Source organism: Zerene cesonia, chromosome 28 (genome assembly GCF_012273895.1).
Source record: "Zerene cesonia ecotype Mississippi chromosome 28, Zerene_cesonia_1.1, whole genome shotgun sequence".
Classification (NCBI taxonomy): Eukaryota; Metazoa; Arthropoda; class Insecta; order Lepidoptera; family Pieridae; genus Zerene; species Zerene cesonia.
In genome coordinates, this window is record NC_052129.1 from 1,420,756 (window position 1) to 1,445,555 (window position 24,800).

The 24,800-nt window shown below is 32.1% G+C and overlaps 1 protein-coding gene across 6 annotated transcripts in view; it reads left to right on the forward strand.

Moving 5' to 3' along the window:
- The window catches only part of LOC119837630 (filamin-A), a 69,042-nt gene that overhangs the window by 6,394 nt on the left and 37,848 nt on the right, over positions 1-24,800 (forward strand). Inside the window, exons 1-3 of one of the 6 annotated variants that reach the window (XM_038363316.1) lie at positions 13,008-13,145; positions 14,194-14,306; positions 14,443-14,493. In XM_038363316.1, coding sequence (XP_038219244.1) covers positions 13,123-13,145; positions 14,194-14,306; positions 14,443-14,493 — 187 coding nt within the window. In that variant the 5' untranslated portion in view covers positions 13,008-13,122. Of the gene's footprint in view, positions 1-13,007; positions 13,146-14,193; positions 14,307-14,442; positions 14,494-21,258; positions 21,457-24,800 lie in introns of those variants that run through there. The other 5 variants (XM_038363318.1, XM_038363317.1, XM_038363314.1 and 2 more) reach the window with 5 other exon arrangements.

The window sequence follows — 24,800 nt, forward strand, 5'->3', positions numbered from 1 at the left end:
ACTATTAACATGCAAATAAAGATGTATTCTTTATATTTACTAGTCTGGGTTTATTATATTGATATTTAACTCACATGTATTCCGATATATTATGAAATCCTAGTATTATGAATAAAATACAAATGAAATAATTAATTTTTTGAGATAAAATAAACAAGCGAATAAACAAAAACACGTCTGAACTGCACAACGGTGCGGAGGGAAGGAAATTTGGTACATAGACAGCTGGACAACTGGAATAACATATAAGCAACTTTTTATCCCGATATTCCTATGGGATACGGATCTACGCGGGTGAAACCGCGGCGCGCAGCCAGTTGAAATCTAATTCAATCGATTTCTATTCGATTGAACACTGAATTGTTTCTATTGATAACTAAGTTAGCAAAAATTGTGCTGTATTCAAAATTAAACTAATCTCGATTGAATTCGATTTATTAAGATTTTTTTTAAATTTTTAAAACATTTAATGTGCGTAAATTTCATGTGTCTAACGAATCAATTTCGGTGTTAAAGCTACTGGCCCTAAAGCTCTTTATTTTAATCTTATCTTCTTATAGAGTTATAGTAGGACTTTACCCTAATCCCGGGATACTTGACCCATATTCTATGCGTTTCTTAGAACCACGGTGCACGACAGAATATTAACTGAAATCCTTGTCCCACATAGATGCTAATTAATTGAGAAAGCGGACTGAACTTTACATAAATAACTGTGTATAAATAGCACAATTAACTGATTATTTGTGTTTCGCGCTATCACGTTCGGTGTGACTACGAGTAAAAATAAAGTTTACTTATAAATTTCTTTTGATATATTATATTCAGTAAGGAAATTATTATTTTTAGGTATAATGAGTAACCAAGGGGTTTTACTTGTTTGTTTTAAAGAGATTATCGTAGGAACTGCTCGGTCGAATTGAGGAATGTTTTTATATGCGATGTTCATTTATCTAGAAAAACAATATAATATTTCACTAGCTTTCCGCCTGTGGGTAAAGAGAAATGTAGAGTCCCGGGGTCTTTTCCCACAGTTCTCCTTTTCTGTGGGATTTCCAGTGTTAAAATTATCCTATATATCATTTCTCGAAACTATCCTTAGAAACTAACTTTGTACAAAACTTTATCAAAATCGGTTCAGCGGTTTAGGCGTGGTAAAGGCGTGAGACAGATAAGGTTTTTTTCGGACTTATAATATTAAGTAGTAGAGATAATCGAGGCAGTACGCAATTTTTCAGTAGCATACGATCTTATAGGTTGTGATACTGTTTAGAAAATATTCATAGAAATTGTCACCAATATTTAAAAAACATAGAATGCGCATAAATTTTTTTTTTCAAAATAATCTAATCTTAAATCTTGAGACTCTTTTAAGGAACATTTATTAAAAAATAAGAAATAACAGAAGGTAGTAATAGTTACGGATAACAAATTGGGTCGCTTTGAATCCACCATATCCATTTTAAAAACGAAGTTTCTTTGGTCTTTATGGTAAAATAAAAATAATTTACTTTAAGTTACATAGGAGAATTCAGAATAATACAAAAATATATTCTCGTGAAATCAACGAAACTACGAGCAAAAGTTATCTTCATATCTCGGACATTATGGTGTATTTATAGAACACGCATGCGCGGTAATCTGACACTAGAAAATATGAATCACTGACAAGATCTGTCAATTTTTGTCTCTTGCAAGTCTAGTAAGAAGTCTAGCCTGATATTTTTTGTTTCAATCAGATTTTGCTGTAATTAATTACTTTTTCTATTTATTTCCTGTACAACTTATAAGTCGTACATTATTTAAGTATCACAGTATTCTCGTAAATAGTGCTTCGCTTTGCGGTATTGTTATAATTATTAAATTATAAAATCAAAAATGCCCACAGAAACTATGTGGATTGAAATATTATAATAACTATCTAGATACTAACGTAACGCACGATAGTTGGATCGTTATCAATAGAATTCAATTAAATGAAGAATCAAGTAGTAAAAAGGCACAGGTAGTAAAAAATACTGAATATATTTTACATTTTGATATAGAAATACATTAAAAAAGTGCAGACAGAGCCTCTTGCCGCCTCTACTCTGCAGGAACTGCTTTCCGGTGGTGAATAGTTAAATTCTGTTTTGATCATTCAAAAGTGCTTTTAGAAAAAGTCTAATTGAATCAATGAATGCTTTGTATACATAAGGAAAATAAGATAAATTCCTGAAAGTATTGTATATTCACCGATGACTGATAAGTGTACAAAGTTTGCTGTTGCAAATTGTTGCAGCATGTTGACGCTACAGCATTCAAAATCATAAGGTATGGAAACGTAATGAGAGTTAAATAGTGTATCTACCTACCACACCCCCACAGAAGATCGGCTTCTACTTTGTAAGATTCTTTGGGTGCGTTTTTTGAGTGTGGGAGTCGAGCACGCTTTGGCAGGAAATGGGCCAGCTCGCACCAAGGATATTACTACACTGCCTCAAAAAAGGCGTGAAATAGTACCATGCTACCGTGTTTCGTTGGATGAGTGGGGGAACCGGAGGCCTTTACATTATTTTAACCAACTCATACTAAAGCGGTTCTTCTTGACTCATTTTTCCTATTAAAAAAAGCCCGGATGCTTTTCCTCCCCTTCCCATTCCATTTCTTTTTACCGTGAATCTCTTACTTATCTTTTACTCCTTTAATACGGGCAACGCGTTCACACCGCCCTCTCCTCTGCAAATGTTCTTGGAAAGTGGTGATCGTCTATCAGGCGAACCATGAGCTCAGTTGCCCACTATTATATAAGAAAACTTTCTGAATCTTTCTGTTTTAGATTTATAATTTATCTTAGAACTTTTCGTTACTATTGAACTACCGTAGATTTGTAAAATGATGACACGCTAGCTTGACATTACGTACAGGACTATAGTTTTATGTTATATGGGAAATACTATAGAAGATACGTCTAGTATTATATGATTGTATAATCCTAATAATCAGGATATATTTTGTATTGAAACAACTTTAAAATCCATACATATTGAACGTTGGCCGGCTTTCGTTAAAATAAGCCATCGCGGCTACAATTCGGTTAGTGGAACAGGCTGCACCATTAATACTACCACTTAGCAGAGCGAATAAAGCAACATGTCATAAATGATTTGTGGCTGTGATTTAACGTCACCGTGATATACTTTGTAACAGGGTAAATTATAACAGTGTAAATATCAACAAACATTGCGAATTAGTGCCAAGTTTGATGTACTAATGTATGATGTGTTGAATCTGTTTTATCTAAAAGGGTTTCAGGATTCTTTGACTATGGACCTTGAAATTGGTTCATAATTCCCTTTATATTATACTGCTTAGGATTTTATATCAGCCATGACTTGATAAGCCTGATGGTAAGGGATAACCACCGCCCATGACAATCCGTAGAGGCAGTGCCTATAAGTATTCGCTGTCCGCTTTACAGGGGGTTAGGGATAAGAAAAGGATTGACGACTGGAAAGAAAAAATGGACTGGGAAGGATGAGGAAAAGGAAACGGGCCTCCCGTACCCCCACTGATCGGACAAAACACAGCAGCTGTTTAATAAATCTTCTGAACAAAAATGGTCACCAACGTTCTTGGGGAGCGAAGTACCACTGCATATTTTAAATGCCAATCGGTAACACGTAGTTCTCGAGTAACAAAACAAACAAAAAACACAGACGTATTATATTGTGAACCTTCTTCGTTTTAGTAGAAGGCATTGTATTATATTATCTGTGGTTTTACGAAAGTTGACATCTAATGATTAAGCTGGATAAGATACAGGAGGGCTAAGCAGTAGTGAATTTTAATGTCAAAGATGATATGATCATCATGAGCGGATATAATAGTCATAGGCCATGGTAGCACTTACGAGTGGCTGTCTGTTATTAAGATTTGTTTTCCGACACCTGTCAACGTGAATCAACCTAGATGTTTACTTGATTTATATCAAGCCCTACTTTGTAATAATTGATCGTATTCTATTAAAATTCCTGCATACATTGTATTAACACTTAATACGTATATAGCAAGCAATTAAAGAAGCATCTCTGGTGGAAATGGTTATATTTGTGTGCCCCTAATGGTGTTTCTTATATTGTTTTTACAAGAATTTTATATTGACAAATAATATATCCTACTATCCTACTTCCTGCTTCCTACTAATATTATAAATGCGAAAGTTTGTAAGGGTGTGTGTGTGTGTTTTTTGCTCTTTCACGCAAAGACTACTGAACCAATTGCAACGAAATTTGGTACGTAGACAGGTGAAAAACTGGAATAACATACAGGCAACTTTTTATCCCGATATTCCTACGGGATATGGACTTACGCGGGTGAAACCGCGGGGCGCAGCTAGTAATATATAATATGAAGGCGGTTATAATAAGGACTTGGGTTTCATGAGAAAGTATATACGACGCTAGCGAAGTCTTTTCACGTCACAAGGGTATTATGAAGAAAAGGGCGCGGAAAAGGGAAATGACAATTTCTTTAGAACGATGTACCTACATTGAATAATTCTATACTCTAGCGATTAACTGTTTATATTATATGGACGTACTGACAGTATTTAAAGAGCTATTATTTGGTGTTATATAAATATAATCTGTGATGATTTTGATAGGAATAGAAATTGTTAAAAAATAAAGTTACACTAACAGTTGGATTACAAACACGAAGCAAGAACCGTAGATATATATTTCACTTATGTACTGGCAACAACCGTTGCTCCACGTTCGCATACCTACATATTTTTACTTACGATCTTGTATGTAACACGTGTCCGCTATTATTTAAAATCTTAACAGATGTGAAATGACCCGACGCTCTTTAAATCGTCTTCATTAATGTATTTATAAGCACATTATCATTGAAATTATTAAAAATACTCAGCATTATTTCGTGACGTCATCACTTCGTCCTCTGACCGGCGTCGCGGGGCTGAAAATAACATTTTTACAACAGAATTGGGACTGCTATCATCAATTAGGAGATTTAGTGTGAACGCTGGGATAACGTGTAAGCAATCTCGTAAAATCCGGATATAGTTTGTGACGTCATCAATTAACGGGCGAAAAACTGAATTTATGCTTATGTAGCTCTTTTATTACCTCATAGATAATTTTATACTTGATGTTACTGTACATATAAAAAATTTTAATATAGTAACTGATACGCTAACTGTGAATTTTTGTTTCAAATAGATTTTTATCGACGATAACCATTTTATATTCGCGAGCAAGTTTGCAGCTGGTAAAACAATGTTTACTTGAAGTTAATTAACATATTATAATGTCACAATTTTTTCGATAAACATTGATTTCCAAAAGGTTCACGGATATTTAATAATTCTTTAACGTAATCAAATTACGTATCGATTAGTTGATGACACATGCTAGGAAGCCATAAACAGTGAGGTGACCTTGTCCAAAATAACGCTACATTTTACCGAATTTCGCTACCAAACGTTCCACTTGAATATTTCAAATGAGAGTGACGGCTGTTTACATTTCAAAGCTTTACATCAAACGCGTTACGTATTTCCAATATTTACATTCTACGATTACTATTTGATTATATCACAAAAGGTTTATACGATTTTATTATTAAATTCCTTTTTTTTGGTGGTAACACGTAATATTTTTATCGTCATATTATATATTATTTATAGTCATTAGATTTATCATAAGCGTATTTAGTGGCTGTTTGTCACAACCATATTTCCGAATAAATACTTAACTAAGAAGTACCATTAAAATAGAAGGAGTATTTATAGTACTAGAAAAAAAAACATTAATTCATTATCTGTGGTTTAATAGAATGTAAAAATATAATAAGAGAGTTTAAGGGTATTATATGTTTATACGAATAACAATAAATAAAGCGCAATAAACACAATGCAAGAGCGAGATTTAACTGTGCTACTTACCTTAAAATAAATGAATACAATTTTAGAAATGTTTAATGTTTATATTTGAAAACGAACAATCGTTGTAGTTAACGCTTCAAATACTTCTATGATCAGACCTAGCAATATAATGTCCTTCGTTGATTTTGACTTGTTATGAAAATCAATACGTCTAAAATTAAGTGATTAGGTATCTAAAACCGTAGTAAAATGTAAGTTCTCTTTATTATATTATCTAGATATTGAATTCTTAACATCATCAACTGGATTAAAATAAATATATTTATGCGTTCTACTCAAAATATATATAAATATTTTCTTTATAGCCTATTGCTCATGGTTTACACATAAAAATAGTTCAACATTTTCAAACGGTAATCAATCTCCTGAACACGCCTATAGGCTGTAAATTTATCAACACATTTTTCCGTCAAAAAGCAATCAAAGGCCTAAGTACTCATTTACATTCTAAATTTAAGTTATTAGAATAGCTGTCGTTCAGAATTTAAATTAGGCGGGAAAACAAAAGAAACAAAATGGCTGGCATTTCAGCACCTGTCAAACTCTGTCGGCGCGTTAATAGCGGATGCTGATAAATTGGTCTGAAAACTCACATAACATTTAAAATACCCTATCTTTGTAATTATTTCTGATATAATATTTTTTATTTATATCAAGTTACAAAAAATGGTAATTGAGATTATATTTGTATACTAGTCTAGAGATAAACTAATTATATAACTGTGAAAAGTACGAACGCACGCAGATAAAAAAAAGTATGGTATCTGTCGTCAAAATATCCAATTTTAAATTTCAGAATATATTCCAGGCCTCTAGGTCAAATATCAAATCACACGGGAGGAAAAGTATTTCATCATAATTATCAGTTGACGTCCACAAACCAACTGACAGACGACAAGAGGAATAATTTGTCGCCTGCAAAACTTGTGTCAAATAAAAAAACAGTAACGTGTCCCTCTGGGAAGATGTAAAAATTACATTTTAATTTTTTTTATTGGCAACATTAGTAACGTTTAGGAGACAGAATAAAAAAATACAACAAATTAATTATTCGAACATTACAATGTTCGAATTTCAATTGTCAGTATCATGATTAACTCCCTCTGTGTTTGTCATAGCTCATGTTTGTGAGAACCCAGGTGTGACATTACACAATGTTGAATTTTAAATGTCCTCACAATACTGCATGTTTTTTCATTAACAGCTAAGATGTTCGTAAGAACAACTTCTGTATGTAAGCACTGTTGATCAGCCTCAGATGGAACTATGTTCATCATTTATTTTTCGAATTTTATTTAACATTAAAGAAAGTAAACATTCTATATATATTATTAAAAGCTAATGTTCGCAGCTTCGCACGCGTTAAATTCGCAGTAGTTTAATAGATGTTATTATACATATAAACTTTTCTCTTTAATCACTCTATCTATTAAAAAACCCCCATCAAAATCCGTTGAATAGTTTTAAAGATCTAAGCATACATACCTACACACACACATACATACATACATACATAGGGCAGACGCGGGAAACGACAATGCTTTATATTATGTAGTGATAGTTTACAAGAGAACAGCATCAATAATTTCCAGTTCATTTACAAGGACGCACGCCTGTCCTCACTTGTCCTCGACACGGCCTCTAGGTCGGGCCTCGGGCGAAGGACGTCCCAGCCTGACCCCGGGAAGCACGGCCTCGACCTCATCCTTCAGGGCGAGGCCAGGCCTTGGATGGGCCGTGAACCTTGTGTCAAGGCTCACTTGTGACGTAGGAAATGGCGGAGTGCTTTCAGGGAAATCGGAAGCTTAGTTTGTGAAGTTGTTTTTAATACTGATGCTGTATGTTATTTGTTGTTTACTCAAGCATTCGCATAACACGATAATTTTACATAAATAGAGATATATAATTACTTATTGATACGATCCGTCGAAATCACTGTTGATGGTAAACATATTTTTCTTCAAATCCGGAGATTCATCTTCTACGTTCTTTATGAACTGGTGCTATACATAATAAATATAATAAATAAAAAAATAAATATTGATCTAACTAATAAATAGAAAGGTCTTTTCACATAGATCTAGAATTTAATACAGAGGAATTTAATCAAAGAACAATACTTATTGAGCTGGCTAGTAATTACCAACAATTGTCAATCACAGGGCGGGCGGCGTGCCAGGCCACCTGCCCCCATCAATCAGACGTATAAACTCGCTTTTTAACATTCCCTCTTATTTTAATTAAATTATTTCTTGCGCTATTTGACGTCAGATTGATCGGTATTTTTATACTGGCAAGACACGATTTATTGGGCATGATGGCCGAGGTGTGATCCGAATCGAATAGGCTTAAAGTAAATGTCATTTGATCATTTGTCTTATGTTTGAATTAATAAAATACCAAATAGCAACAACCTAACCTAACCTTTTAGAATGACATTCCAGGCATCACTTTTAATAGCCTTTGGCATATTTTACTACTAGCTGCGCCCCGCGGTTTCACCCGCGTAAGTCCGTATCCCGTAGGAATATCGGGAAAAAAGTTGCCTATATGTTAATCCAGTTGTCCAACTATCTACGTACCAATTTTCATTGCAATAGATTCAGTAGTTTTTGCGTGAAAGAGTTCAAAAAAAACACACACACATCCTTACGAACATTTCGCAATTTTCTGCATTTATAATATTAGTAGGATAGGATTAACATTTTGAAAGATAACAATAAAATACAGAGCACTTGAAATAGTCAGCAACAATAAATCAACAAATCTTATTTGATTTTCCGCCATCTCAAACATAAGTACACTTGTTTGTATTTTTAATTAGTTTTTATTTTTAAATATTGTACACAATATCAAATCAAAGTAATATAATTGAAGCCAGCTGCTAGGAAGAACCGTTTGCAATGTTAATATAATGTATAGGTGCACGTGTTTCTTTCTTATAATATTAACAATGTGATATATCTTTTGTAGTGTAATGGAGTTGTTTGATCGTATAAAGTACAGGTCGTATACAATGCCTAGGCTATAAAGAGATGTATAAATTAAAACTCACAAGATTACCGTAATTATATAAAATGAATAAACTAACCTAATTTGTGTTGAGCAAGGTACAAGGTTGTTAAAAAAAGCCTACTAATATTATAAATGCGAAAGTTTGTAAGGATGTGTGTATGTTTGTTGCTCATTCACGCAAATACCACAGAACCGATTTCAATGAAATTTGGTACGTAGACACCTGGACAATTGGAATAAGGCATAGGCAACTTTATCCCGATATTTCTACGGGATACGGACATACGCGGGTGAAACTGCGGGGCGCAGCTACACACTATGAATTAAGAATTTTCAGTTAGATTTAATTTACTGTATTTTTATGTTTTTGTACTTTTGTTACTCGATTACTTCTTGGGCTTTTAGAAATCTTTTTTATATATAAACTTTAGTATTTATATAGCTGTTCGCCCCGGCTTTGCGCTTGGTACATATAATATAGCCTATATCACTGTTAAGATGCAAATTTCTAAGGGTTTGAAAGAGTGTGTGAAATCGGTCCAGCAGTTTTTGCGTGAAAACGTTACAAATACAGAAGTTTCTTCTTAAAAATATTAGTTTAGATTTTATCAGTATTAAAGACCTATTAAGTTACCTACATATTTAAGATATGAATAGTTTTTAAAACTGCTCTCAATTTGCGCGCTTTTTTATGCTTTATGAATGAAGAATAAATTGTGTTTCCCCCACGTTAGTGACCTCTTTTGCAGAAAAGGTTTATATTATTTTCAAATTAATCTAAGTAATTATTTTCTCGTGTTTCATTTTTCAGTTAGAAATTAAAGGATTTTTATTTACTATCCAATAACAAAACAAATTAAAATTCAGTCGAACTGAGAACCTTCTATTCAGCAAAAAAATGAAGTATGTCATTCGTAGAATATTGTTGAACACTATCTTAATAGATTATTAATACAGTCGGACATGTTGTATTTATTCTGTTCGTTATGCTTTGTCGTTATTAATTACGATGCAAAACAGAGCAAGAGTGATTTAGTGAGCATATATTGTAATAACGCATGCATGCTTTCTATTTGTGTGTAGAAGCGGTAGGTATAACTTATTGTGACAATGATTGCATATATGTAGTAATATAAACTGAGAATATTTTAATAAAAATGTCGACAACGGTCCATGTATTTTATTTATTTTAATAACTCAGTTGATTGAATCAATTCGCTCAATATTTATAAAGTAGCACTAGTCATCTTCATTAGGTTGCCTGACAGAAATCGCCCAGATCAGCTACACAAACAATCCTCTTATCTAAACAAATAATAATCCTCAGAAAAGTTATATCTTTTGAAGGGAATAATGCACCAACATTAAGAACTTAACTACACACCATTGGTTTTTAGTGGCCATTGGACATTGTCAATAGTAGAGAATGGTAATTATAAAAAAAGTAATACAAACTTAATAATATTCAATGTGCAGGAATACAACGATAAATAGAAAAAAATAATTGTCGAACAAAAATATTTATGTCTTGATAAAAGCAATTCCCGCCAAAACCTAACCAACAAAACATCTGGCAACCCACATCGGATGTGTTTACGTTGTTTTTAATTAAACTAAATACAGATTGCGAACCACAAAAACCGAGTCGTAAATAATAGGAAGCATTAAATCAATTATTATACTGTTAAATAATTACGAAACTTGTTTATTGCAACCTACGCGATATTCTAGTCATCCTGTGAAAATTATCTGAAAATATTTACGTGGGTCAGCATGATCTTTTGATGTACGATGTTTTAACCGTTTATTTATCGTTTAGTACAGTCCAAGTGTTGTTTTACGGTTCCGAATATAATCTATTGCCAGATTATTATATTTGCTAAACTATAACATGAAATGTAGGCATTATTTGTTGGAATTAGGTTTTTAGATCGTAAGCACACTCATGGTGGGTATAATACATGATGAAAAAACTTTATATGGTGCCTATTTACGGAGAAAGCGTGGGTAGGGGAGCGGAAAGGCACTTACTTACCCCGGGTGTTTACTTGTGTGCGAACAATTGTACAATATACTAATATTTGCATACATGTATGAAAAAGAAACACACACACAAAACCCATAGAGGTATCGAGTGTCAAAGCCTATTGAGAAAATTGCCGATAAGTTTCAATTGAATCTATTACCACATGAGGTCTATTTCGTTTTAACATCCTCACATGCTGTTCGCTGCCAAATGTGACAGCGGTTTGCTCCTACATGACATTACGAAAGGTCTGAAGTCACCAATATCCATTCATACAATTTCAGAATTAATTGGGATGTTAATAGGAAACAAATGAATGTAGTAATATAATTAATTACTGGGCAAATTGCCACCACGCTGACAATGCGAGCCGACATGCTGATTAAATACTGCAAGGAATTAACGTGGTATTAACAATGAAGTATTGGATGTAATCTAATTGTAACTGACAATTTTAATTATTGAATGAATGGAATACTAGCAAAGGTGTGTAGAGAGCTTTGACGAAAACTAAAACTTCTTAAGTATTATGTTTTAATAAAAATAATAATAATAAATTATGAATTTAACAAGAAATATATTAAATAGGTAGTGAGAGAGAAAGGAGGTCATATTAGTTAAATTAATTTAATTGCAATTTATATAAATCTTATTCTATGATGTCTAAAAGATAATATTATTATGTATGTTGATAATTTTGAAACATTATTCGGCAATCCACGAAAACAAAAAATAAGAATCAACTAAATTGTCTCCATTGCCCTTATACAGATTATACATATGGAAATTATTTGATCCCGCCGATCCTCATCGGGATAATAATAAACTCATGAAATAATTGTATTATCACCGATGCTTGATAACTAGGTAAGTATATAAAGTTTGAATGAAATTTGTCCGTTTGAAGTGGGTCAAAATCGAGTCAAGACGAGACAGTTGCTTGTGAACGTACAGATGAAGTTACCTAGTAAAAGCGTGTTAAAAACTGAAAATTCCAGGGAACGGTCATTCATTGGGTAGGGGCCTGTATTTGAATTGTATTTACTTCTTTCAACTCCTAGTAAGTTTGCATATGAGTATCGGTTTTTACGAGGGGATGGATGAATCGTAAAAGTGGAAACTGAATCGTTAATGAGGAAACACCTGTAGCAACAATAACACGGACGCAGTTATTTGTGAGTAATTTACAGCATTGAAATAACTCCTTATCCCTAGCCAAGTGAATAATGCAATAGAACATAAAACACGTAAATTATTGGCCCAAATTTTATTTCGAGTGTAGTAAGGTCTCAAATCAATAAAGATATTGCGTGAGACGGATTAAATAGGTGTGTAATACATTATTTATTAGTTTAACTGTTATGAAAATATAATTATTATTTCATGTAATAAGTGCAAGTAATCTTAGCTTTTTGCATATTTAAGGTAGAGTATTAGTAGTCTAAGATAAATTTAACTTAAATTAAATTAAACTTTATTTTGAAAAGTAAACATGATTATGCATAATTATTATTTTAATATAGAACAAACCGATGGTGTTTTATATTACCTTACATAGCCTTCAGCTATGTGATACAGTCGCCCTGCTTAGCTCGGTTAGCATTTGCAGGGTCGGATTTATCCTACAGGCCACCTTGGCAATTTTAATGCAAATCTCTCTTTACTCTATCCTCTCTTTATGCCTTTTGCTTTTCGTAGTTAAATAAAAAAAAAATATTCTTTATATAAATAAGATTAATTACCTCTCAGATTTGCTTTCAGGTATACAGAAGGTTTTTATGTAGAAAATTGTAAACTAATGACAGCAATAAACATAATTCCACTAGTCTTGTCCACAAAACATGCAGTACTAGTGCCATCTAGCGGAAAAGCGCAAAAACTCTTGGAGCAGAAACAGCGCCATCTATTATTGTCACACCATAGCGTCTGAACTTATACGCGAACCGTCTGAAAGATCCACATTAAAACGCCTGAAACGATATTCAGAGATATTTATGTTCAGAAACATGAACTTGGTCGTCCGAAAATAGTTCAGTTTGACATATGTACGGTCGCAACATGTAGTTTTTTATTTTTCATGTCTTTCTTTGGCGAATTTTCGCTATAAAACTCTTTTAACGTGTTGCTATAGATGAAATTCAATATGGATTCGGGGTAAATATGAGGTTTTGAGCATGCACGACCGTTAGGTCTAATTTTGAGCCCGTGCTGTTTTGTTTTGACATTCATAACCTGTATGCGTTTGGTGTTTTGTTGCTAATCCGGCGAAAGTTATGACAATAAAACATGTTTAAATTTAGATATATCTACCAATTTGCTGAATGACCAATAGAAATATGAATAATATATTGCTTATAAAATATAACTACCTACCATTATAACTTAAAATTTAAAGATACGTACAAAGTTTCTGGAAATAAGATTTAGACCCAAAAATAACAAGGAGGAATAAATATAGAAACGTAAGGATAAATATTAAAGATGCGTAATTCCGAAAATAAATTCATCTTATTTAATTCGAGCGGTTAATACGCAAAAGTTTAGTCACATAGGTAATAATATAATGTACCTAATAAAAATAAAAATAGTGTAGTAACAAGTGTATTTATGATATCTGAATCGCTGCCACGATAATACTTCGGATGAAAGTGCCATTAATTTTTTTGGATGACGTAAAAGCCTTTCCAGACAGACATGAATTCTTTTAGCGTGAATACACACTGCTTGCTGATAAGTAACGTAAATTATGTGGAATGAACTTATTTGTTTTATTTAGTGATTTGAACAATGAGGAAATTTGTTGAATAAAGAATTATGGGCATATAAAGATTTTAATTTTGTTATCGTGTTACGAAGCCCGTCTAGTACGCAAATGATTTATAGCTTTAAAGAGAGTAAAAGGTGGCGCTTTTTTTCGTAATCGTTCATTAGCTTTACTACGAACATAACTCAACGAAAAGAGAAAATAGATCTAAAGCGATAATAATTAAATTAAATAAATAAAAAATGTACATTCTGTTCTACCTATCAAACCTACCTAAAGATATGATGAATGATGACGATGAATCGTATATATGGTGTCAGCCTAAAAGGAATAAGTGGTATAACTATAATTTTTACAAAATCTCAAATATATTGAAATTGGAAAAACATTGTAAATATAATATAAAATAGAAATGTAAATTCAATTATGTTATTTCAGAGGAAGCGGAAAGAGACTGGGCGATTCCAGCGATCCCTGTTGGTACATCGACTCGGCCTACGCTTCGTCTTTAAAGGTTTCTCTCCGACTACCCACAAGACAGTTTTTAGAAGGTAAGTACATTTAACCATCTAAATCACAAATCTATACATCTTATTAATTAAAACAACAATATACTAAAACTAAAATTGTATTATATAAAATATTCTCGGAACAAATTAAACAACGATATCAATTGAATATTTTCAGAGCTATATCAGCCACGATTTCAACAGAGCGATCTTAAAAGATACGTAATGGGTATGTTTATATTAAACCCATGATCAAAGAAATACTTTGATAAATCCCTTTTGTTGATCCTTGTGGTTAACCGTTTATTTCGTGTCAAAAATATCATGTACTCACGTTTCCTTTATATGTTTTACTATATTTCGCATTATTAATTTAATATTTCACGCATGACAATATAATTTCCACTCCCTCAATGAATATGTTTTTGTAGTCAGCGCCATCTATGAACAATTTAAAGAATAACAATCGTGCATGCACAACATGTCATTAAGAAGTATTGTGATTGGTAACATAGATGGCGCGGAATATGTTTATACCACAGATAATATTTAGGTACGCATTATTTTTATTTGCTATAAAATTACAACGTTCATGGGGAGGGAGGTATCACTCCAGATTCTAAAGTGGGACCAAATTACAATACTTTCCTGTGAAACACAGGAAGAATTGTCTACATTAATCGGTTGAAAACCTACGGAGTTATCAAGTATCCAAAACTAAATATAAAATAAAAAAATTTGAACCTCCTTTGTTTTTGCGAATCCCGTTAAAAAAATCCTTATCAAAGATAGAAGTCTAATGATGTTGATATATTAATATTTACATTTTGAAAAATGTAGTGTTTCGGATCCTTGAAAAATATAAAGAAAGAAAAAGCTCAGTCATGACGAGAATTTCAAACCTGCTTCTTTTGTCATAATTAATGTGTTATTACGACGCAGGATTTAAGTAAATAATAAATAAGTAATTTTATATTCTTGTGTAAGTAAATTTAATTAAAATCTACATATTTATCTATTAAATTTTTCATACGTCCCAAATTATACCGCCCAATTAGGTAGTCTTGAACAAAATAAACTCTTTCTAATATTGTTCTTTCTTTCATATCGCTATAGAGCGCTTTTATGAGATGATATTCATTGACCATTTACATAACATTTACCTGGAGTTACTTGGGGAGTTAGATAGTTAAATAGGCTACTTTTCAATGCGGTGAAACATTTAATTCCCATCAGAATTTTCTTTAATTATGCAGGTGAAACCGCGGCGTAAAGCTAGCTATTCTATACATTAAATTCGAAATTAAACCAATTTAAAAACTTTTATTTTAACACTCAATAATATAAATAATATTTTTAGCCAGCTGACGTCATCATGTAAATGTTTTATGAGGACAGGTGTAGGAATCTGGTTATTTATAAATGTCATAAAATTCCTATTTTATATTATTCATTCTTGGTATTTTAAACGGTTTAAAATTGTCATTATTATATGGTAGGATTAAATTCAGCGAATTAATTTGACGTAATTTTTACAACAGCAGTCCTTTTCAGATGAAGCAAATAAATGATATAATACGAATGGTGACTTTTAAAATTTCATAGTATGTGACCTTGGTGCAATGGTTAACGCTTGAGCGTAGAATCGAGGGGTTCTGAGTTCGATTCCCGGGGGAGGGATTATCAAAAAAGGCCTCAGTTTGGCAGAGAATAGAAAGCATACTAAGTGAAAATAATTTTTAAAAAAGCCTATCAGTACAATGTAAAAAAACGCTCACTTCGCACCAGAAATCCAATTATAGTAATCTGTACCCTATCTAGTAAGAATACTTATCTAGTGGATATAAGAGCAATAAAAATATATTTAGAATTCACATTAGCACTGGAAATACCTGACTATCATAACTTTTGGATTATCCCAGTATCTTTCTGGCTAAAACAGGTAGAGAAAGAAATAAAACAACGACATAAGATACTCGTCTCATATTTGCATTTGCTTGACGTTGTTTTGACAAACAGCTGGTGCATATTCAGATTAAATGTACACTCGTTGAGGGATAGAGTTACTACATACCTAGGGCATAGTTACGGTTTCTGATAAGAATTAAACTCAGGCTTCTGTAATGGGTTTACCAGTAGGTGTAGATTTAAACGTATGTTAACAAATATTTGGGCGTTTTATAATATCTATATTTGTTATATCAGTTTTTTACACTCCAAATGTTATTTTCTTAAAGAATATATATAGATAATGTTTCCTCCTAGATTTGAACTCAGCTTCAAAATCATAATATACGGCGTATTGATAATATAAAACTTATAAACGAATGGGCAGCGCTTGACCACGATCTCGCCTGATGCTGAGATGTGTCTAAGATGGAGACGTTACCGTAGAAGGTACCTGTTCACTATTCTTTTGAAAAGGTCTTCAAGAGAAGGGTGAATAATATAATATATAATTATATAAATAAAAATGTATTAACAATATAGTATAATACAATCTGGATTGTACTCAGATTCAGGAAACATGTTCCAATCCCTTACGGTTCGAATATAGAATGAATCTTTGGAATACAACCTCAATGCTAGCTACTTGTACTTATTATCCTATGGTAAGGTACCTATAAAGAATTTTCATCCCGCAGAATCTACAGTTATAACTAGCATGCAGATTAATTTTCTTATATCAATTTCAACCTCGTCAAATAATGTATATTTAAAACAAATTTATTCATTTATTTAACTCTTCAACAAGATTGTAAACTTAAAAATAATTATATATATATACATATAAATATAATTAATGATTATTATGATAAAGTGTACAATTTGTTTGGCGGCCTTATCAATTAGAAGTGATCTCTTCCAGGCAACCACGGTAAACGGTAACGAGCATACTGCTTAACTATAAGCGGGACGAGAAATAGACACTTTTAAAAACTTAAAACAATGTAGCAGTTAGCGATTGATCCTATAATAATAGCGTTATAAATATAAAAGTAACACATGTCCGCGCTTCGTCCACATCCACAATTAGCTATGAATAAAAAAAAATGTTATAGAAGCATTCAAATAAAATTCTTAACGTAATGTATTTTATTTAAAGAGGGTTGAGACGAGAGTATGTGGATATTGTAAATTAGGGACGCGTGGGCGAGCTGAGACGATATATTTCAATGACTGAATCACTTCGCCGGTTTAAATAAATATATATTTGTTGATAGATCTTTGAGGAATATGTGTCTTATACACGACTACTGAATACTCATCTTACTTTTATTGTTTGTTGGTCAAGGGAGTTTGTTGTTAGCCATCACATCGTCCCCTTAGTTTTTATCAGAAATTAAAACTCATATAGGTATGTACATCTTGTATTATGTTAGCTGCAGCTGAAAGTCGGGTTATCAAAAATGCTTTATATACTTATAAGAATTTGAACTTCCAACTTATAACAAATCTTATAAACTACCTGCTATAAATAAAAGTAGGGGTGCTACACAGTAGTCAAGAACTATTTGTTACAAAATTAAATATGCTTAGGTAAGTAGATAAAGGTAAGTAAACAAAAATACTTATTTGGCGATTAGGACGTGCTAGTAGAATAATGTTTGTCGTGTCATCAAGTACCGTAAGTAGTAAGAAGTAAGAATGTAAATATTTGATATATATTAAAGTGAAAAGTTACACTGTCTGTCTCTTCTTCACGCATAAACCACTAAACCAATTTGGACGAAATTTAGTGCAAAGATTATTTGAACGGCAACTTTTCCTGTAGAATTTTTGCTTTTCCTTTGACCAATCGGGCGTCACCGCAGGCGGACACCTAGTTATTTTATATATAAATTTAAAAAATAAATTTCACACACCTTCGAATATATTATGCCTACGACAAATCATCCAGCCGCAGTTTAAATTTTACGCGCCATGAATGTGACACCTGTCAAACGCCTCGTAGCGAGTAAAAAGTCGATTTTCTGTTTTTATTACCTCAATAAATTGTCATTGAAGCATATCATACAAGGTCAAGTACCCCATTTCAGCGGATCGCTGCGTATACATTTAATATAAAATAGCATGGAAGTCTGTGAATTTACGAGCGTTTAAAGGGTTTGAAGGTTTGGGTGTAATCCAAAAATAATTCGGTACCTTCTGATAGTTTATTATGTTAGTTTTATTCATGGCGATTTATTTGTTTTTGATTGATTAAAAGTAAACGATCGACGACATTATAATCGATTCGGATCTACGCACTATGAACATGTATATAAAAATTTTAATGTTTTCTATAATATCCGTTTAGACAGACAATAATAATTGTTATCAATAAACTACAGTGCCTTCAAATGATCATAAATAGAGCAATATGGCTCACAAGTAGGCAGGATATACCACTTCAGATTGTAAATGTCCTATTTAATAAATGACAACAATAACTATTTTATCTCAATAATTTATCTCATTAATCACGGCAATCGGTTGAAAACCCATTACGGTGTATGTAAATATGATCACGTTTTTAAAAGTATCTGTTTCTCGTCCCTCTAATAGTTTAGTAGTATGCTCGTTACCTTTTACCGTGGTTGCTTGGAAGAGATCACTTCTAAGTTATAAGGCCGGCAAACAAATTGTACACTTTATTATAATAATCATTAGTGTTATTATTTTTAAGTTTCCTTCCATGTACAATCTTGTTGAAAAGTTAAATAAATAAATTACGACATTGGGGCCTTCAAGAAAAGAGGGTATATGTCCCTGAAAGGCCGGCAAAGCACTTGTAACTCTAGTGTTGCAAGTGTTTATGGGCGGTGGTGACCATTTAACATCAGGTGGCGCACCTGCTCCTAGCTTGCCCTACCATAAAAAAAAATAAATAAATAAATCACCTACGGACGTGTCGATTAACAAAAGTACTATCGTTGAAATAAGAACCTCCTTCCTAGGCTAAAAATAGACATATAACGAGTTAGAAACTGCAGCTATCGTTTCGGATCATATGAAAAGAAGATTTTTTCTTGAAATAACGATCTAGTTAACACACCCGCAAGATCCAGCAGCTGTCCCTAGCGCCATGTCGCTTGGCATCGCTTCAATGTGAAAAAATTATTAAAAATGACGTCGCATCTGACTCACAGACGCCATTTCTATCAATTTCCCCGATACAAATTGCGAATTGCACGTAGAAATAGAATTTTGCTTTGCTCGATGTTATCTTGAGCGTTTTTTGCATATGGAAGATTATTTTAATAGTGAAGAAGGATGAAAATGGTCAAGTGCGAGTCGGACTTGTATCAAATACAAGAAAAATTTGTTACGAATTAATTATTTTGTTACTAACAGAGTGGTTTCAGTAATAAGGAACTTATTACTAAAATTTGGGTATAGATTCTTACGGAACGTAACACTGTAAATTAATGTTAATCATAGTGTGTCATTCCGGGCCTAAACTTCTACTTAAATTTTAAAGAAACATATAATAATATATTTATTACTTTAAGATAGACATAAAATCAAAAATAATACGCACGTGTCCAAGATGTAAATTTTAAAGAGCTATACATCTTTATAAGTACACTAGCTTTGGCCCGCGGCTTCGCACACGTTAAATTTGGAGTAGTTTAATAGATGTTCTACATATAAACTTTCCTTTTGAACCACTCTATCTATTAAAAAAAACCCATCATAATCCGTTAAGTAGTTTTAAAGATTTAAGCATACACAGGGACAGAGAAAGTGACTTTGTTTTATACTATGTGATAAATAACTCTAAGAATTTTCGCTGTCTTTTTCAGAATTTCACTAGATTTTCACATAAATTAGTAAGATATAAATGAAATAACAATTTTGTATTCTAAACGAAAAACCAATACATACAATTACAATCCTATCAAATAACTTGTTCCAAAAACTTATCACTTTGTATAAGTTTAGTTTAGGTTAGTAACGAATGAGGCTATTCTGTTTTACAACGTCTGTGTTCAATAAGCTTATGACAAATAATTATATTATAATCCCTACTAATATTATAAATGCGAAAGTAACTCTGTCTGTCTGTCTGTCTGTCTGTTACGCTTTCACGCCTAAACCACTGAACCGATTTTGACAAAATTTGATATGAAGATAGAAATGAACTTGGGAAAGAACATAGGATACTTTTTAACGCGAAAAAAGGGTAGAAAGGGTTGAAAGAGGGGATGAAAGTTTGTATGAAAGTTCGTTATTGTCAAACCGATTTTGATGAAACTTGGTATGAAGATGGAGTTAAATGTGGGAAAGAACAAAACATACTTTTTATTGCGAAGAAAATACTCCTTACCATGTCGCGCGATATAAGCGAATTCTACGCGGGCGAAGCCGCGGGCGAAAAGCTAGTGACAAATAATTTATGAAAAGATACCATAAAATGTATGAAATAGGCTATTACAGCATATCCTTGGGTTATTACTTTTTGCTAAGGCTCAAATTAACATTACCAAGACAAATCCGAAATAAAAACCTCGTCTATTAAAACATTATTCAACAACATCATTTAGTATTTTCTTGTGTTTGGTTTCACGCGAGTTTCATACAAGAAAATAGGTTTCACACAAGAAAATACTATGTTGACCAGTACGGACTGGAAAATGCAAATAAGAGTCTCCCCGTGACCACGCTCGCTGCAAAGTGTTCGAAACGTCGGGTTAATAATATAATGAATAAATCGCGTTTAAAATCCGTTGAAAAGTTTTTTTAACATCATTTAGTATTTGTATCGCTAATAAATGATGCAAATAATACATTTAAATATTTTCCGTTAATGATAACATCAGGAAACACTCAACACTCACTATTTATACGAAAACCTTAAGGGCAAGCACGACATAACTCAACGAGCCCATTTGTCGAAATCCGGAAAATATATGGGTATATAATCATAATAAAATATATATAAATAAATACTTAGGTGCATGTTACTACGCAGGACGGAATCAACCGTCTAGTTCGATTTAGCGCGTACCGGAGAACGGTCCTCTGGAATTCGAATTTTAAAAAAAGAACGAAATTGTTTGTGGCCAGTGTAGTGATAAGTGTTCGGTAATTAAATTTGGTGTTTGAATAAGAAAATGGCGGGAGTACGAGATTTTATATTCTATGCATAGATAACACTATACAAACGTAGATAATTAAATGTAGTCATTATATTGCCATTGTATTGGTGAGTAGAAAGATGCTACGAAGTGCTACGCGTTAGCTACGGATCGTTCGATATTGGAGCGCTACAGACAATGCCATTGTTTCGTAGGAGAAATAATTGAAAGACTTTAATTTTTAAAAGAACTCCTTTAACTTTTAAAATAATAAACTATAAATAACTTTAAATGCTTTATTTTAATACAAGCGTAAAATAAAACTATTAATTTAATGGAAAAAATAAAATCCATACGATTTTAAATTTGGAAAGTGGACGTGTTATAAAACCTTCATGGTTATGAAAGCTTTTATGATTTATGGCACCGTTGGCAAATATTTTTTTTCTAGAAAATTCGCGTTAAAAATTTAAATTCAACCTTTGAACACGATTAATTAGCAGAGTTTGTTTCCACTACACTAACTTTTTAATATATATATACGCAATTACTTGATAGTTAGTATTACATAGTATTAGTCTAGATGATAAAATTGAGTCTTTTTTTTACTCTTTTTAATACATAATTTAAATAAAAGTAAACGAAAGAATGTTATAAACATTTTCCTATATCCTATTTGATTTTAAGATATCGAAAGCCGTGTACAAAATGAATTTCTCGAACAAATCTCTATAGTTCCTTAAATTGCTATGATATCAGATATCCAGTCGACGAAATTAACACCAAACATAGCCCATTACTTGTAAAATTTATAGCAATTACAACGCTGAGCTAACCGTTACGCTTACATAACGTGTCGCGATATATTTATCGTGTCGTGTCGTCCCGCGTGAAACAGTGGACACAGCTAAGCCCCAGCTCTATTTATTACGGCACCGCATAAGTAGCAAGCAGTTGTGATCATTATGAAATTTATTGATGTTTTTCATTTTAGATGTCCGAGCCAAATTTCTGTGAATACATTTAATATTTTGATTTTCTCGAGTTTGCCCGCGATATATTCAGAATCATACGGATATTATGCAATTTTTATGCAGTGTGTATTAAGTGTGATGGAAATGTGATAAAATTCGTTTAAATCCACACGTTTGTGAGGTACACAATGGACAAAGTTACAATATGCAGTTGGTTGTCTTTGAAAATTTTTGTTATGTGTTTTTTTTATTGTAAAATCGTCATCTGTTTTTTCAGTTTCGCTAATCTTTTGCAAAATATAGAGAGTTACCTTAAATAATGTAATTGTAGTTTAAAACTTGTAAAAATAATAAAAATGTATCATTTTTTTCATTATCATATATATTGTCTATAGATATGTCACATTGCAGCTCTGTATTCTAAAATGACGAAGTACTCTTTCAGGAAAATCACGTAAACAGTCACGTGGCATGATATCAAGTGCGTATTTAAACTAATTTAGCATCTAGCTCAAATTTTGACCTAATACCTATAATATATAAAAATATCTTACATAAATTTCATAAAAAAACGGTTACAATTTTCAACTGTAAATCATGAATCTAATTAATTAGGTTTATTAAATTGTATGTTTAATTAGACACGACTTTGGTATTAAAACAAGGAGCATAATAAATTCATATGTAATTCAATATATTTGTCAAAGTTTCCTGCACAATTATACAAAACAATATACAGACAATATTTCAATTCTCCCACATATAATATATTTATCTGAATCCTCGTAAATATACTCATTAGGGTATCTTATTAAAGTATATCATATTAAAGATAAACAAAATTTTTACTAATATGTAGATTTTTACGTATTATTTTTTTGGCTTTCATTATTTGTAACAAACAAGTAAATATGTAGTTTTTCAATATTATTTTTGTCTTTTATTATTTCCAACAAGTAATTTTAACAATTTCCTGTATTCCAAACAACAATTTAATAAAAGATAATATCGTTAATCAAAGTTATACTTGTGGATATCAGTCAGTCTCACGGCAGCTGCTGAACGGATGTATAATTTTGATGTGACATTCTTGGCCGCCTTACTATGACATGACCCCGATTATTTCTGTGCCTCCACATTTTGGAATTAGAGTAGTTATAATTGAATATTATAGTCTGTTTACTTTCAGAAGAGTAGAGATCTGTTTTAAGTTTACTGCGTAAGTATTGTATTAGTTATGTTATATTTAAATAAGAAAATTTATTTTGTGGTTGGGCATACTTCAATTATATAATATATTAGCTGGTCCCGGCTCCGCCCGGATATCAGGGTTCCTGTTTTTATCCCAAGGAAGCATTTAATCGGGATAAAAAGTCCTGTCACCCAAGTCAGCTCATACCCTGTCTCTATACCAAATTTCATCAAAATCCGTTCAGTAGTTTCAGCGTGATTGACGAACAAACAAACTTTCACATTTATTATAGTAGCGTTCCGCCCGCGGCTGCTGTCGCGTACCAAAAGGAAAAGTCAGACATTCCTTAGGTATTACCTCATAGTTCTCGTTCCCGTGAGATTTCCAGTATAAAACTTTTATATCCTTTCTTGGGCCACAAACTATATTTGTGTCAAATTTTTATCCACATCGGTTCGGCGGTATGGGCATGAAAAAGAGACAGAAAGACAGAGTTACTTTCGCATTTTTATTATTAGTAAGGATATTGAAGAAAACAAAAAACTGTATAATAATTGTAAAACTACCACTTTTCTAAGGATATTATGTCTATTTGATTAATTACGACCATACATAGTCTGATATCCTTGGAAAGTAACAAAAATTAAAGTAGAATCTATTTTGATTCCTAGATTTTTTTTATATTACAATGACGTATTAGTATTTTTTAATTACAATCGTTTCCAAAATCATATATTGTTTTGTCATGAAAAGCAGATCACCATAACTAGAGTACCTATTGTAATTTGAGAATGAATGAATGAATGAATTAAATTGTGTTTGATCTCTCTCTCTCTCTTCAGCCTTTCTCCGTCCACTGTTGGACATAGGCCTCTCCTAAGTAAGAGTTTGATATATTATGAAAAAATGTAACATAAATGTTGAATTTTCGCTTATAAAAAGATAACGAACTAATATAAAACAAATTAAACAGTACAGCTATATACTGTATCTTATTTATTTATATAAGAAATCGTTCATTAAAGGAAATTTATCAAGAATTATTTCTAACAGAAATTCAGTCTCCCCGTGACCACGCTCGCTGTAAAGTGTTCGAAACGTCGTGTTAATAATATAATGAATAAATCGCGTTTAAAATCCGTTAAAAAGTTTTTAATTTATATATGTATAATACTCGCACAAAATCAAACACAAGAAATCACTATATTTCTAACAGCCCAACAATTGTAACAGAAATAAACATATATTAATAATCAAAATAATAATCATAAAGGATTTAGCATCGATAAACGTTTTTATCCAAAGA